The 17,355-nt window shown below is 35.4% G+C and overlaps 1 protein-coding gene and 1 non-coding gene across 2 annotated transcripts; one reads left to right on the plus strand and one right to left on the minus strand.

Annotated features, from left to right (window-relative positions):
- Positions 1-1,543: 1,543 nt before the first annotated feature.
- Positions 1,544-7,815, minus strand: LOC124365885 (serine/threonine-protein phosphatase 6 regulatory ankyrin repeat subunit A-like). Its single transcript, XM_046821992.1, has 2 exons — positions 7,596-7,815; positions 1,544-3,471 (listed from the first exon to the last, which is right to left on the minus strand). Exon 2 carries the CDS (start codon positions 3,247-3,249, stop codon positions 1,558-1,560), a length of 1,692 nt encoding a protein of 563 aa, XP_046677948.1. The 5' UTR covers positions 3,250-3,471; positions 7,596-7,815; the 3' UTR covers positions 1,544-1,557.
- Positions 7,816-13,762: 5,947 nt separating this feature from the next.
- On the plus strand, positions 13,763-13,864 carry LOC124367036. The gene has a single exon (XR_006922856.1). It is a non-coding gene; the product is annotated as a U6atac minor spliceosomal RNA (small nuclear RNA).
- Positions 13,865-17,355: the final 3,491 nt, after the last annotated feature.

A 17,355-nucleotide genomic window follows, 5' to 3' on the forward strand; every position in this document is an offset into this window, starting at 1 on the left:
CAATGTACAATCTTCACCAGTCTTATTAAATTAATTTTTTGGATATTTGGAAAGTAACAAAACTTTCTCCCCATTTTCAAAGGGAGTAAAAGAGGAGTCTATAAAATTTCAAATTGCAACCCCTATATTGTGACGTATCATATTAAAGGTCTTTTCAATAAAAATCGTACAATCATGTACGCCGTTTCTAGCAACATTTATGGGCAAATGATGCAAAACAAAAACAATCTGTATGTACAATGCCAATATCTTGCGCATATCACCACAATGCGTGCGTGATATCTTTTAGTAAGACTTTGAGAGGCCCAGCTTATTTCTTTACGTAGTATCTAATGTTCCTTGTGTGCATAGTTTTGGTAAGAGGTGTCTTTTTTTCTATATGGCATTACAATTTAAGGGATTATTGGCCCATCAATTTTGCTATGATCGTCGTAGAAATGTTTTGTTCATGCAATTGTGTTTCATTGAATAGACCTTTAAAATGACATGTCACAAGATAGGGGTCGCAGTTTGAAATTTTAAAGTTATCCCCTTCTACCCTCCTTTGAATAGGGGGTTTTTGCGACCCTAGAAAAACCATAAAAGTAATTTACGTCTGGTGAAGGTTGTACATTGATATCTCAATCCGTTTGGAGTATACCCAGGCCTATCAGGACTTAATTTACACCTTTAGATGGAAGGGGTTGTTTGGCCATAACTTTTGCTAGAATCGTCTTAGAGATGTTTTTTTCAAGTCATTGTGTTTTTTTTTAATTTACCTATCAAATAACATGTCACAAGATAGGGATTGCAAAGAGAAAATTTCAAGTAACCCCCCTCTACCCTCCTTGAAAAAGCGGGGAGAATAATGTTATCCTTCAAAAAGTTAATACAAGTATTTTATAAGTATGGTGAAGGTTTTACATCGATATCGCAATCCGTTTGGAATATATCCAGGCGTATCAGGACTTTATATAGATCCCCCCTCTCTCACTCTCTCTCTCTCTCTCTCTCTCTCTCTCTCTCTCTCTCTCTCTCTCTCTCTCTCTCTCTCTCTCTCTCTCTCTCTCTCTCTCTCTCTCTCTCTCTCTCTCTCTCTCTCTCTCTCTCTCTCCCTCTCTCTCTCTCCCTCTCTCCCTCTCTCTCCCTCTCTCTCTCTCCCTCTCTCTCTCCCTCTCTCTCCTCTCTCTCTCTCCCTCTCTCTTCCTCTCCCTCTCTCTCCCTCTCTCTCTCTCCCTCTCTCCCTCTCTCTCCCTCTCTCTCTCTCCCTCTCTCTCTCCCTCTCTCTCTCTCCTTCTCTCTCCCTCTCTCTCCCTCTCTCTCTCTCCCTCTCTCTCTCTCTCTCTCTCTCTATATATATATATATATATATATATATATATATATATATATATATATATATATATATACAAAGGTTTCTTATAATAAAGACAAAAATACTGAATACTGTTTAAGTATTTGAAAGCAAAACAAACAATCCGCATTTGTAAAATTATCAGGATAACCATAAACTATAATTTATTGTTTAATTATAAGTGGTAGCACACGAGACTCACACGTTGGCTTTGATCACTAGCATTAACTGTTTATAACACGTTTTAAGCAGTTATCGTCAGTGTGTGACAATATCTTCCTTAGGATCTCATTTGGTAGGTATACATAATTTACACTCTCACTTTCATGTAACAGGACTGTCAATCTATCTACAGCAGAGTCCAATAGGTGTTTTCTCCTCTTGTCTCTTGTGAATTTTGCTTGTAACAGAGAAGCGTAGATTGGGAATTTCGATTCCAAATCAGAAGAAAATATTGCTCGCTCCAATTCCTCGTTTGACACATATGTTGGATCAGAATCTAAATAACCATTACAAAGCACATCATGAAGTGTGTGGCTGCCGAACCTAGCATTCTTTGCTTTACCCAACTCCACGCAACATTCTGATTGCCAGGAATGAAACGTTTCTGATGTGATGTCCACTTGTTTGTCAAATGGGAGATTCGCACATTTTAGTTTAACAGTGTGCTTTTTTAATTGCATTACGCACTCCGAATATTCTCTAGATAAGGACGCTCCCCAATCAGAAACATCTCTTTGAAAAACATAGCTCCAATCTAGGATCATCTGGCACATAAAAATCCTTGACTCAGTCCACAATGGTGAAAAATCACTGATGAGCATCCAAGGTGTTATGTCAAAATAACCTCTATCGTTGCTGTCAGCTCCCTTTTTTAAAAGAAGTTTCATAGCTCGAATATTATTGTCGAATAAAATTTCTTTCTCAGCACCAGTATTTATGAACAACTCTGCTATTATTTGTAAGGGTGTTCGACCACGGTTATTTATTACATTCACTTTGGCTCCTGCGGTGATAAGGTGCTCAACTAACGCATAGGAGTTACGGTGGCAAGTAACATGGAGGCAGTTCTTAGCATTGGATCGTAAGGCTCCACAGTTACTGCTGTTTCTTTCTCTTTCCTTCCGTTCGTGACCGGCTAGATTGGTAACTGCGATGTGTAAGGCGGTCTCTCCGTACACGTTCCTGACATTTACATCAGCTGCCGAGTCTATCAGGCGCTTGAGTATTACAGCACACCCACAACGGCAGGAGAGCATCAAGGGTGTGTTACCCTTGTGGTTCTGTGCGTCCAGTTCCGCTCGCTCACCCAGCAACAGTTCAGTAGCTTCGACAAAACCTGTTTTTGCTGCAATATGCAAAGGTGTCTCGTACATGTAGTCATTTCTGAGGTTCACGTCTGCCCCCGCTTCTGTGAGGTGCTGGAATGTTCCCGTGTAGTTATAAAAGCAGGAAGTGTGCAGGAGCGAGTCACCCTTCAAGTCCTGAACATTGATATCACTCTGTTTGCTCAACAACAGCGAAATTATTTCATCAAGGCGTCGTTTTCGTGCTGCACTCAGAGCTGAATTTTGTATTATTTTGATTCGTTCTGCAACAAACAAAGGGGTCTGATATAGGGCATTTCTGTAATTCACATCAGCTCCTTTCTGGATGAGGAGCTTAACCATGATATCATCACACCTTGCTACTGCAGAGCAAAGTGGAGTATTACCCCAATCATCTATGACGTTCACGCAAGCTCCTTTTTCCAACAACAAATCCACTTCTAAATACATCTTTCTCTTTACTGCCAAGTGAAGAGGGGTGCACCCATTTTGACGTTTAAATTCACGATCAGAGTCGACTTGGGGGAGTCGCTTTTCCACATTGTCCATTGATTGTTTCGCTGAAGCACCAGAAAGTTGTGTTGCCATCGCATTGATTTCGGGGAGGATTTTCTAGCAAATATAAAATGTGTTATTGTAATTCTGTATTATTTTGTTGAGTAAATATGTAAGAAGAATATTATAGCATTATGAGCAGGGCTCATTATAGTATGTCTCTAATCCAAACTGTAAAGGCACTATACAAAGCCTTTGTGTTTTGACGTTCTATGTCCCGAATGGCGCATCCAATACTGTCCTCATTGGGTAAATCTGAAACCAACAAATATAAATAAATACATTGTCATCTGTTTTTATATAAAAATGGTAAATAACGTAGCAAATGTCTGGGATACTCCTGTAAGATAAAACTTGAAATTTCGTCATAGACCCTGAAAATCAGCCACCAAACACACAAAAAATACTGTATAGTTGAAAGAGGGTTCCCATAAAACCAGTATCGTGGGAGTTGGCACCACTGGCAACAAGCTTGCACTCCAAGAGGGAGAAATTTGTAATTAAAACTTTCATTTATACCTAATTTTAATATAGTTAGAATATACTAGGATATCAAGTTAAACCTTGAAAATTTGTGTAGAAAAGATCATGACTTGTGCTTGTTAACAGTATTGTTAAAAAGAAAAAGGTGCTGTATATCAAACCAAATATAAATAATAAAATTAAATCATTTTAATACACTTGAAATTGAACAGTGAAAAAGTTATCCACCTGCAATAGTGATATAACTTTTGTTACCGAGAAAGTGGTCTAAACAAAGTTTGGTCTTTTATCCAATACTTTTTTCTTACACACCTGTTTTTTTTTTTTTTCAAAATCATCATAAACGAGAGAAACGGGACCGTCAGTAATGCTCATTTACAAACTCTTTGGAATTAGGGAATATTTTTAGGAATATTTATGTACATTACATGTTTGTGTTCTTACTTATAAGAATTGCAAGTAAAAGAGACATAAAAATTTGTGAATTGCCCTGGAGGTCGGTATATTAATGAGTTTAAAACCCCTAAGAGTCGGACACTGGCTAGTGGTGTTATATCGGGATAGCGTCTCTACCAACTCCTGAAATCTCACCCTCAATGCACGATGGAGGTATAACGCCAGGATTGGACATGTCCATGGTGAGGAACTACATCCCCGGAAGGTACAGTTCCACTGCTGTACATGTACACGACCTTAATAACGTCTTTTGGGGTAGTAGTGTCAGGGGATGCAGGTCCATTGGATTTGACGTTGTCGACCACGAGCCACTCAGGGTTGCTTAAGATGTAATTTTTGAGTCTGGGCTGAGATATTCTTTCTGAATATAGGTTTTCTTCAGACTTCCGTTCCGCTTGGAGTTGTTGGTCGTCCGGAATTTCGGACCGCGAGAGAGTTTCGGAAAATATTTTTTTCCGTCAGATAGCATCTTAACACACTCCTCTTTAATAATTGAACATTGCATTGATTTTGTATTTAATAAGAAAAATTTGTTTAAAATTACAGAACATATATCCATTAATAAAATAATAATTTTGTTAAAAATAAATAAGTTGAAGTTACATATTTATAAAAATGTAATTATTTATTTTGGTCCGAAATTGGGCGTTATCGGGTCGAAAAGGCATTTACTGCATAAAGTTCTCGAATTTATTTGAATATGAGCTTAACATTTACTTTTTTATAGTATTTTGTTATTACTATGTATTTATGTGTTATTCCTGGAATTAATATAAACGAAAAATGTTCTAGTGTGTCAAATAAAACGTTAAAGCAAATACGAACTTCAAAACACACGTTATTTTAAAGACCTGGGTGTTTCTGAACTGTGAACATTTGATTAAAATATGTTATTGTGAAAATTTGACTAAAATAAAGTGGGTTATTCCATAGCTTCCATTATATCAGAAAATCGCTACCAAAGGGTTTATAGTTCATTATTTTATCAATTATAAAACACGGTTTTATAGTACCATCTAGTTATACTCGTAGCTTTGGTATATTTTGGTTGATATAATACCGTATAAGTGTAACAGTAGCGAGTAAAATGTACTAACTTTTAAGAAAGAAGTTTTGAACTTTTCCTGTTACCACTACTACTATCGGTACCTATTCATTAATAAAACAAGTCACTAATAAATACATGCCTAGCGCCAAGAACGGCAGCGACGAGAAATATGTTTCAAATTAGCCTGTAAAAGTGATGACCGGTGACATACATGGCCTCTCACTGACATACATGGCCTCTCACTGACATACATGTCCTGTCACTGACATACATGGCCTGTCACTGACATACATGGCCTGTCACTGACATACATGGCCTGTCACTGCTCGGCGGAATAACTGAACTAAAACACCGGGTTTATTTGGTTATTTACATTATTAACCGAATAGTCGGTATTTTGATGAGTTTAGATACACGTTTTAAAATTATTTTATTACAGATTAATAGCTTTTGTTGATTGATCATACTTAGTTTCCCACTTGAATTAGTCTTTGATTTCGACCGGTCATTGTAAGACTGATTAATTTTCTATTGACTAATATGTTTTGCTGGTTCTACACACTTAGTCTCTAATTGAATTGGTTATAAATCCAATTGATTAATTATGTAATAATATTATAGTCGACTACCATAATTATATAAAAAGGAGCATTTATTGCATAAAATAGTTAACTGTAATTAAAATACTCTTATTACATAATTAAGTTTTCAAATGTAATTGGAATCTCTCAACACAGTTTATTTACTGTTAAACCAATAATTCGATTTTAAACTGTAATTATCCTAAGGTTGTGGGCGTCAACTCCATTATTATTGATCTGAATAAAGTACACCAGCCCAACTAAAGTTCACTTTAATTTCATTTTTTTTCTTTTGTTACATTTTTTGAAAGAATAATATGATTTTCCTCATTTTCCATCGTTATATGGTACAAATAAATTACACTACGTTTCGATTTAAATCTACCCTCTTCCTCAAGTGCAACATCTCAATACACATTAAAAACTAAATAAACATTTCCCTGAAACTTACGACGTGCGTCAATGGACCGCTATTAAAATCTACCACCCGACCATTGCCTTCATTTCTCATTGTTTCAGATGAAGCGCCGCGAAACCACAGAAATGCCAACATTGATTTTCTGACTCATGTTCCACTAGATTTTCTGACTCATGTTGTTTTTAGTGTATGTGTGATGTGTGGTTTGTTCTCTTGATTTCTGTGGAGTGACAATGCCTGGATTCGTTTTCTCCTGTCTGGACTGCAAGCTGATGTCAGGCATGACATATTTTTTGAGTGGCAATGAATTGCTTCACCTTATTGGTTTTAAGTACATGTTTACGTATTAAGGTTTTTACAACTGAGGAAGGGTGTAGATTCCAATTTTCGAAACGTAGCGTTATACCTTTTTTTGACATAGAATGATGGCAACTGTCCGAAATCCTTCTACCCTTTCAAACCATTCATCGTCAATAACAAACTTTAAAATTTACTATTGATGATGGATGATTTAAGAGGATTTCGAACGTTTGCCATCAGGCCATGTGTAGTGCGCCTATATACTGTAGATAGTGTACTCTTTTGTTTTTTCTTCTTTTGAGATATGAACGTTAGGCTTGATTTTTCTACATGGAACTTTTCTTAAGACTTGTTCAACGCTATGTTATTAAGCACCTTTTATATCGGAAGAAAAAGGATGGATTCCAATCCTCAAAACAAGTGTTTTGTTTTTTTAGCATACCGATGCAAATATTGGGAACGATGGAAATTTTTTTCATGCTTTATTTGAGGTATATTTCGTAATCATTGATGGCCATTTTTCAGGTTAAATGGTGTTTACTGCGATTCATGTACAATATTTCTGACGCCATTTTTTACTCGAGTTGCCAGCTAATGACAATAATACATGACAAACCTCTCTTATTAGGCCTAACCAAATCTGTATTGCCAACATTTCTGACTATAAAGAGCATATTAAATATAAAAATGTGTGTTTTGAAACAAATGAAATTAAATAGGCCCAGAATAATTTTAAAATGATAAATATGTATTATCAACTATTTTATATCATCAATACCAAAAAATTTTTATTGTATTCTTTACAACTTTATTCTTCGTTGATGTTATTTGGTCATTTATTATGCAATATTGTTTATTATGCATTGTTTATGCATATAAAACGTATTTTTACATATCTGTTTCGTGTCTTTTAATTTTTAATTTGGTGATATCAATTTTAAACGAGAAACTCGTCACATCAACATATTACTAATAAAATATATTATTTACAAAATCAAACTTAAAAATGTGATTGGAAATACAACTTTATTTTCCAAAACACAAGAGACAACCATGCTAATGACCTCAAATTATGATTGAAAGATTTACTCACCTGACAATTTCCCAAAATCCGACTATCACATCACATAACTACTTAATGATTTACTTTCTGTGTGTTGGATGTACCATATCACAGATTTTAACTGTAAAATATTAGGTTTCTTTGATAAGTCACCTGCGATTACATTAACTAGACCTCTTAAATTGTACAAATTATTGCCGGTTTTCAATATGTTGAAACGCTTTGGAGAGTAACGCCACATCAATATACTGACAAGATGTAATTTTGATTTACCAATTGGCACATCCGCTGAAAGGCTGAGACGATAAGATAACTGCCAGAATGATAAGATAGTTGTATATCAAGTGAGTCGGTGAACCCAATATTTGTTAACTCAGTTGAGAATAATACATTTATTGGGCCTAGTGAATACAAAGTAGAATCTGCTCAGTGAAATCTAGTGTCCAGACTTAGTGAGCTATAACTAAATAAACAATACTAATTCTAAGTAATAGTATCTTATCTAGTCCGGAAGAAAGGTTGAATCTTCTGGGTAATTCTAGTACTAGGGAAGAATCTAGGTGGAAGTTTAACCTTAAGGTCATACAAGTAACTTTTGCTTTTATTACGTATTGAATCTACAAATAACACAAAACGAACTAAAATTAGTTTTTGGTTTGCCATTACAATTTATTATTTATTCCCTTTGTTGGAAAACGAATTTTATGTTTATTTTACTACGCTGCATTCAATATTTCTTATACAGAGTGTTCCACGAAGAGGTGAAAAAGTTGGATTTTATATGACTTTTTCATTTATGCACTGAACATTTTTAAACTTTACACAATTCATTAAATAGTTTTTAAAAATATTCTGTGAAAATTTCAGCTCTCTAGCAATATTGTTGAAACAAAATGGTGGCATTTTGAATAACTATACATTAAAAACAGTAAAAAAAAACAGTATTTTTGATTTTGTAAAATTATTTATTGTCATATTCTAGAGAAATTAAGCTTTTCAATTAGAAAAGTAGAATATAGCATATTAATTAATAACATAAACTTACAGTCCACAATTATTTGTACTGTAATCCATCCACAGCGACACACTGATAACAGCGCTTAACAAATTAATTGTAAGCCCTTACAAAGAAAACTTATTCCTTTAATAACCCCATAGAAAGAAATCACACGCAGTTAAATCTGGGGATCGGGGTGGCCAATCTAAGAAATCACTCCCACTACCAATCCAACGGCCATGAAATGAAGGTTGTCATTTAGTAATCGCTTGAAAGGATTTGCGAAATGAGGAGGAGCACAGTCTTGCTGGAAGATTGCTTGATCCACTTCTGGAACCGTAAAATGAGGCAAGACTTGTTCATCTAAAACCTGTTCATACCTATTCCCAGTCATTGTAGTGTTTGAAATATCGTAAGATAGCACCCCATTAGAACTGACAGCTGCCCAATCAGTAATTCCTTTTGATTTGAGTAGAGTCTGTTCGGTAAACGGGCTGTAGGTCCACGTCGTAAAACTGTCGGGGTAATTTCTTACCTACTACTGAAGGGGTGGACAGTGGGTCCCAGGCCGGGACCGTGGACCTACTGTCCGACTCACGGGTTTCTTTTGACGAGGGTTTGACAGAGGATCACCGCACTCACTCTACTGCCCTTAAACGGATGTTTCGAGATCTATACTCTATATCTGTTAACTATTATTTATTAGACACTGTGTTTTTACTAGTTCTTTCTAACTAGCTGCAGTAGACAGCTACAGAAAGAATGAAACAAAAAGCTAAATGCATAAATGACAGTCGGGTTTATTTTCTTAAATATTATATTGTTAAGTAATACACCATTTATAACTTCAGAATTGCTGTAACGATTATAATGGTCTTTTAAAACAACTATTAAAGTATCGTAAAATGCACGGAAAAATCAGGTAATTAGAACAAGAATTTTATATAATACGAGTCTGTTAACTTTAGTTAACAGTTTTGATAAAATGTTATGTTTAAATGTTATTTTATGATAGCACAATCATATGTATAATTATTTTACCAATATTTTCAATTTATTTATATTTGGTGTTGAAAGCATAGAATTAGCTTGATATTAACCACTACTTATTTAACCTTTCTGCAACCACTGTTGAACACATAGTAAGAAAAATATTCAGATAAGAAAATTAAAAGTTTTGGTAATACAAATCTACTTTTAATTGTATACTTTAGCAAATATTGAGTATGCAGTGTTTGGTGAGTACTGTAAAGCTGATAACAAAGAAGCATTTACTATATAACTTTTATTATAAATTTAAAGACTGTTCTAAAACGCAAACTTGATCGAGCAAACACAGTAACAAAGCCAACTAAGGCACAAAATATATTAAGCCAGGAATAAATTACAATCGCTATAAGTATATACTTTTAGACATATTTCCTGGAAAGTAGGAACAAAGAAATCTCAACGTTGGTGTCGGAAATATAAATTATGCCAACCAGAAGTGCTCATACGACAGCCATCTAAATTGCATATGAAACCGCGGGGAACTACTAGTTTTAACATGAATTGTAATCGTGACCTTTCAAAACTTTTACATCATTTGTATTTTTTACTAACTAAGATATTCCAAAATTTTAACTGTTTGATTTATTTTAAAGAGGAATAACACTAATAGGGTTTAAGAAGCTATTAAATAGTTTGTTGTGGCCGAAGTCGCTGGTAACTTGCTAGTAACTAAAAATATTATATACAGTCTTTCCGGGATTTGAACGAACTTAAAATTATGTCATAGCGGCATATAGCCATGAATAGCAACTGTAAGTTTGAATAGAACTTAAAAATCTCTTGTGTCCGGTGCCAGTACGTTTATTTTATGCGTCAATGCTTAAGGACTTTCTTCTTTAGAAATTGATTTCTTTAAGTGGATCTAGTGTCCACATAAAAATTTCTCATGTAATATGAAAGGGGCATGTCATCTCACCTATGTGCCATCAACTAAAATATAATAGGTCAAATGCCTTTAAATACTGTCCTCGCTGTAAATGTAATGATATAATTGTTTAAATCCTAAATTTGCTAAAATATGGTGTCAGTTTTGTAAGATAATTCTTGGATTCTCATAAATGTTTGTGGTTTAGCACTTATATTATGACAGGATTAAACTTGTCATAAAAACCGTGAATACCAAATAACATAGCAATTCACTGAGCAGAACATGTTACGTAAAGAAGGTATACAGGTATTTATTTTTATCAGCTAGATTTCTAACTTTGTAAATGTACAGTTTAACTTCAAATAGAGATATAATATTTACTGTATAATATTAACATATAAACCTCTAGCGCTAAACAATAATAAAACAAACAAAGATGCAATAAACTTCATGTTCATAACATTTCTGTTCAAAAATATTATTTTATTGTTAATCGTCCCCCTTTTAAAATTGTACTATGGATATAAATACATATATGAGTAATATACGTTGTTTTAATTTCTCACCTACCCGGACTTTGGGCAATAGTCCCACTTATTAAATTTATATAAGTTATTATTTTCTTCAATAATATTATTTTCCAGAATTATATTCAATTTGTAAGTCGAAAGTTAACTTACATTTTAGGTTAATCTAGCCTTACTATTCGATTCAGCATTTATTTGTAAATTGTAATTAATCATGTATTGGTAATTCAAAAATAAGAATTGTTAATATGAGATCATAATTAGTTTTCATAACCTTTCGTAAAATTGTCCATACTGCAAGTTGTTTTTTAATAAACATAAAGTTCGTTGTTAGTACAAATAATCAACAAATTTCCCTAATTGAGTTATACCTATTTTAAAAGTTTAATTTGTAATAGTATCTTACCTCCTGATACATGTTAGTACTCGTATATACTCGCACTTTTTTACGTAAGCTAATATGTCTCTGTAGACAGTTTCATTGAATTTTTGGTTTATAGGCCAAGAGCCACTATTTAAGGTAATACAATATTTTGTCTATCACTTGAGTGTTTTCATGTGGTATATATATATACATAGATAGCATATATTTTAAATCATATTAATCGATAAATACACCCGTTAAAAATCCTCAGTAATCGTTTAATTCACCTATAGGATTACACACATCATTCATGTTATTCTACGTGATGAATTTCGTAAACTCCGTAATCCGTAAAGTCCGTTTAAAAATACGATAAAACTTTGTAATTTCTAGATTATGTTACTGAGACCATCAATATTCGTCATACTTTTTTGGTAGTACGTTCAATTTAAATAGATGAGTAATTTAATCGTTATACTTATAATAATACGAAATCTTTCTGAAAAACTTATTATTGTGTTGTTAGACACTCGATTTGCGTCTTTAATTTAGAGATCTGCGCTGCAGAGTCTTCAGGGATGTCTTCAGGTTTCGATGGAGTCGCTATCAGTGAGCGGAGCAAACCGGGCGTTGAGGCGGGCACAGGAGATGAGGTGGGTCCAGGGCTTGAGACGGGTGCAGGCGTTGAGGCGGGTACAGAAGATGAGGTGGTTCCAGGGATTGAGGCGGGTGCAGGCGTTGAGGCGGGTACATTAGTTGAGGTGGGTCCAGAGATTGAGGCGGATATAGGTTATGAGGGTGATTGGGTAGTCTCAGGACGCAGCTAGGGAAGCAGCGAGCGAGCGCGCGGTGATCGGGTGCTCGCCACTGTGCTTTGGGTTACATATTGTTACGGTCCTCAGTTTTGCATCAGTTTTGATGGATGCACCAGAAATATTTCCCTGGCAGCGCCATGATATTTCACCAGACTTTAGTAGTCTCTATTGTATGTATTTAATATTATTGTAAATAACTCATGATTGCCAGTTTTTGTTTTATCAATTGCGAACATTTTCCGCCAATAGATAAATAAGTACCGATAGATAAATATCAATAAATAAATCAATATTAATAGATAAATAAATACCAAAAAAATAAATAAATAACAAACAATAATTAAATAAATAGTGACAAAATATTAATACATCAATTAAAACGGTAACAACAATAAAATTTAGACAACCAATGATAAAAGATAAAATATGGGAATCAACAAATTAACAATATCTCTCTGCAAACATACTTGCAATCTAGCAAAATGTATTTGACCTCTTCCGATGGTCCCTAACTAATGAAATTTTATATTGAAACTACTGTCAATTTGGGCCTCCACAAACAACGAAAATGTCGCCTTGCGTCGGCATTTGAAGCGTAAGCTCGGTAATAACTCAGAGAAAGTAGAGTGGGAGGGAGAGGGAGAAAGAGGGGAAAGAGAGAGAGAGATGTTGAAAATAGATGACTTAAATAATGCCCTGAGCAAAATGGTCTTTAAATACAAATATGATACTTGACATTTTTGTGTCTACTTAAGCTATCTCTAGTTTGCTAACGGTTCATGTCCCACCATGGGGTATCCGTAGCTCTATCCTAAGGGAGGCTTGTTACAATATACAAGATTCCGAGACAGTATCTAGCAGACGATTCACTGGCAGGAAAGAGTATTGTTGTCCCTATCCTGTTAGCGTATAGAAGTTTCAGGGCCTGGTTGAGTCAGGGATATGGAAATGGAGAATTCATGAGCATAACTTTTGTCAGGTATAAGCTTATGAAATAATGTATCAAACACCATAAATGTCCTAGATATTATCTTCATCTTAAGAACATTAATATTAATTATAAAATGTATGCTACAGAAACAAAAAAGTAATGAGAATATTAGGAATTTTTATTCATTACAATACGAGAATTACTTTGTCAATGTTGTAGGGTCTTACAGCAAACTCCCTTTACAACGCTATAAACAACTACAGTTAGGCACATACATCTACCATTTCTGTAGCTCATGCAAGGAATTTAATTCAATTTATCACCAGGTTTAACTACTTGTATATTGCAATTCGTACAGATGTTGACGAAGGTTCCCGCTGGAGGCGTCACTGTACAGCTGCTGCAGGCAATCTACCTTACCGACCCATTCAAACAAAGCATATTTTTATCATGATATTGTATTATATTACAACACTAATACTCGTAAGTTTAGAATGTACCCCAATCACGAATTATTAGAATTTTCAACAGGTAAGAAACTTTAAAGAGAATTTAATGTAAAATAAAAACTAGAAGTTCTCGGTGGCGCGTTGTATTTTAACGCCCAGGCTATAATTTAAACTCGGCAGCACCTGGCGTCACCTCGTGTTGTATGAAAGAGAGACGTTTAGCACTCCCCTTGACAAGGATGGAACACATATACTGGTTAAGGCACTGCTGTAATACAGCACTTAACCACATTTTTTGGTTGTGCTAATACTAATTTAACTATATGTAGTAACTGATGAATATACTAACTCAGTTCGCTACGTTCTTTGTTTCTGAAGGAGAGAGACGACTGTAGGTAAAAAATGTTTTAGAAAATAAAATCGACCCATCTTTAATGGTGTGTAAACCATTAACCAAGTTGATTACTTTAGAAAACCAAGATTTTATTTGGACATGTTCAATTTCATGTATTACCTCTGTAGTGTTGACAGCGATGCTGTGTGTTAATAGTAACGTACTACATTCCGGGATATAGTAATTTTTAAAGATTAGTTTTATATGTTTTCTGATCTTCTTGGAACGTAATTCTTGGTGGTATGCTAACCTAATTGGCACGCGTAGTAACCTTTTTTCTGTTAAAGTTTGTAGCCGACAACACACCTATCGGGAAGGACCTCGCGTTCCTTGTCCGTTAATATAATATAAGTTGTGGTGCTGTCCTGACGAGACCACGTTGTCGTGATTATATGTTGTCTCGAGAAATAGCTAATCCTGACTTCGTTTTAGACGAGACTTTTGGAATTGGAGTTCGAGTCTATTCATGTTCTGTTATTCAGTTCTTGTTTCTTCTCTGTCCGACTTCGATTCTTTTGGGATTACAACTATTGGGCTCTGATATCTAAAGTCACTGTCGAGCCATGTCTACCGACACCGTAGTTTGTCAGTCGACGTGAACGTTTAAGGGATGTCAATTCTAGTGTTTTTCTTACTGATTAAATTTTGAACTCAATATTTTAAAGAAAATTGGAACCACTAGGCTCAACCTCAGATATTTCAATTTATTCTCATTCCATTTTGACAGCAAGGTAGGTAAGGTATATTTTTATTTAATATATATAAGTGGTGCATGTAAGTTTCCTTGCCTCAATTAAACTTTAATGTAAACTTTTCAATTTCGAGTATTTATTACTACGATTACAGACCTATCCACCCCATATGTTTCTTCAATTCGATGCAGACGTTTCAATTTGTGTCACTGGCCAATAGGTCTTGTGAGACAGAAGTTTTATCTTAAATCGTTAAGACAGAAACGTTTTATTATAACTACTGGTAGGGAATATTAAACTTTAATATTAAATTATTTCGCATAATAATTATCCTAGAAGAGCACTTAGAGTTCCAAATCCTCTACCGTATTTTTGGTAATTGCCTCTATACCTTCTTTGCTCGAAATGTAATCGTTCTTTCTTTCTTGTACTGACAAACTGGATACGTTCACCACAGATTTTAACATCATGACGGCTATCAGCTCTCTGCACTCTGCCTAACTCGCAAGGAATGTTTCCTGCAAGAGTACATGATTCCTTAATAGATGCTCTGTAAGTTGATGACATGGGTTTTGTGGAAGAGTACTCTCACACTGGAAATGTTCACCACAGATTCTAACAACATGACGGCTATCAGATCTCTGCACGCTCCTGACTCGCAAGGAATGTTTCCTGCAAGAGTACATGATTCCTTAATAGATGCTCTGTAAGTTGATGACATGGGTTTTGTGGAAGAGTACTCTCACACTGGAAATGTTCACCACAGATTCTAACATCATGACGGCTATCAGATCTCTGCACGCTGCTTGACTCGCAAGGAATGTTTCCTGTAAGAGTACATGATTCCTTAATAGATGCTCTGTAAGTTTATGACATGGGTTTTGTGGAAGAGTACTCTTACACTGGAAATGTTCACCCCAGATTCTAACATCATGACGGCTATCAGATCTCTGCACGCTGCCTGACTCGCAAGGAATGTTTCCTGCAAGAGTACATGATTCCTTAATATATGCTCTGTAAGTTGATGACATGGGTTTTGTGGAAGAGTACTCTCACACTGGAAATGTTCACCACAGATTCTAACATCATGACGGCTATCAGATCTCTGCACGCTGCCTGATTCGAGAAGAATGTTTCCTGCAAGAGTACATGATTCCTTACTAGATGCTCTGTAAGTTGATGACATGGGTTTTGTGGAAGAGTACTCTCACACTGGAAATGTTCACCCCAGATTCTAACATCATGACGGCTATCAGATCTCTGCACGCTGCCTGACTCGCAAGGAATGTTTCCTGCAAGAGTACATGATTCCTTAATAGATGATCTGTAAGTTGATGACATGGGTTTTGTGGAAGAGTACTCTCACACTGGAAATGTTCACCCCAGATTCTAACATCATGACGGCTATCAGATCTCTGCACGCTGCCTGACTCGCAAGGAATGTTTCCTGCAAGAGTACATGATTCCTTAATAGATGCTCTGTAAGTTTATGACATGGGTTTTGTGGAAGAGTACTCTTACACTGGAAATGTTCACCCCAGATTCTAACATCATGACGGCTATCAGATCTCTGCACGCTGCCTGACTCGCAAGGAATGTTTCCTGCAAGAGTACATGATTCCTTAATAGATGCTCTGTAAGTTGATGACACGGGTTTTGTGGAAGAGTACTCTCACACTGGAAATGTTCACCACAGATTCTAACATCATGACGGCTATCAGATCTCTGCACGCTGCCTGACTCGCAAGGAATGTTTCCTGCAAGAGTACATGATTCCTTAATAGATGCTCTGTAAGTTGATGACATGGGTTTTGTGAAAGAGTACTCTCACACTGGAAATGTTCACCCCAGATTCTAACATCATGACGGCTATCAGATCTCTGCACGCTGCTTGACTCGCAAGGAATGTTTCCTGCAAGAGTACATGATTCCTTAATAGATGCACTGTAAGTTGTTGACATGGGTTTTGTGGAAGAGTACTCTTACACTGGAAATGTTCACCCCAGATTCTAACATCGTGACGGCTATCAGATCTCTGCACGCTGCCTGATTCGAGAAGAATGTTTCCTGCAGGATTATATGATTCATCACAGACTAAAAAAAATTGAATGCAGGTTAATCTTTAATAGAAAAGAGAGAGTTCTACGACATTGTGAATATATTTACCCATGAGTGATGCAAATAAGTGAAGTATTTATACTGTAATAGTGTATGGATTTGTCTCGAATTATGCATTCCAAATTCTATGTTATTGAAATGAACGTTTCTGCAGAATAAAGAAAAATAGTTTTCCTACGAGCAATAGACTTTTAAATTATCTTCACACTTGATAAGATACAGAGTGTATTGGGTATAAATAAAGGGTGTAATAAAAACTGTGTTGCCAGTAAAAAGGTGATAACATTACAAACAAATAAGGCTACATTGAAATCAACAGTACTGAGCTTTGAAACTATGTTCGTACAGTTTTTCTCCAAGAAAAATAACCTAGTCAAACTTCATTCCTAAATTCGTTCGGAAACTCAGCACCATTGAATATCCCTTCCAGATTAGGGAGTGTCATTCCAAGTCATATCACCAAACTTTTGGATAAAAATTGTACCTCACTATTACTTTTGCTTCAAATTGGTATACTTATAGTGCTTGCCGAGGCTACGAAATATACTAACCGTTTTAATGTGAAACTGTAAAATACGGTTTTGT

This window comes from Homalodisca vitripennis, chromosome 7, assembly GCF_021130785.1.
Source record: "Homalodisca vitripennis isolate AUS2020 chromosome 7, UT_GWSS_2.1, whole genome shotgun sequence".
Lineage (NCBI taxonomy): Eukaryota > Metazoa > Arthropoda > Insecta > Hemiptera > Cicadellidae > Homalodisca > Homalodisca vitripennis.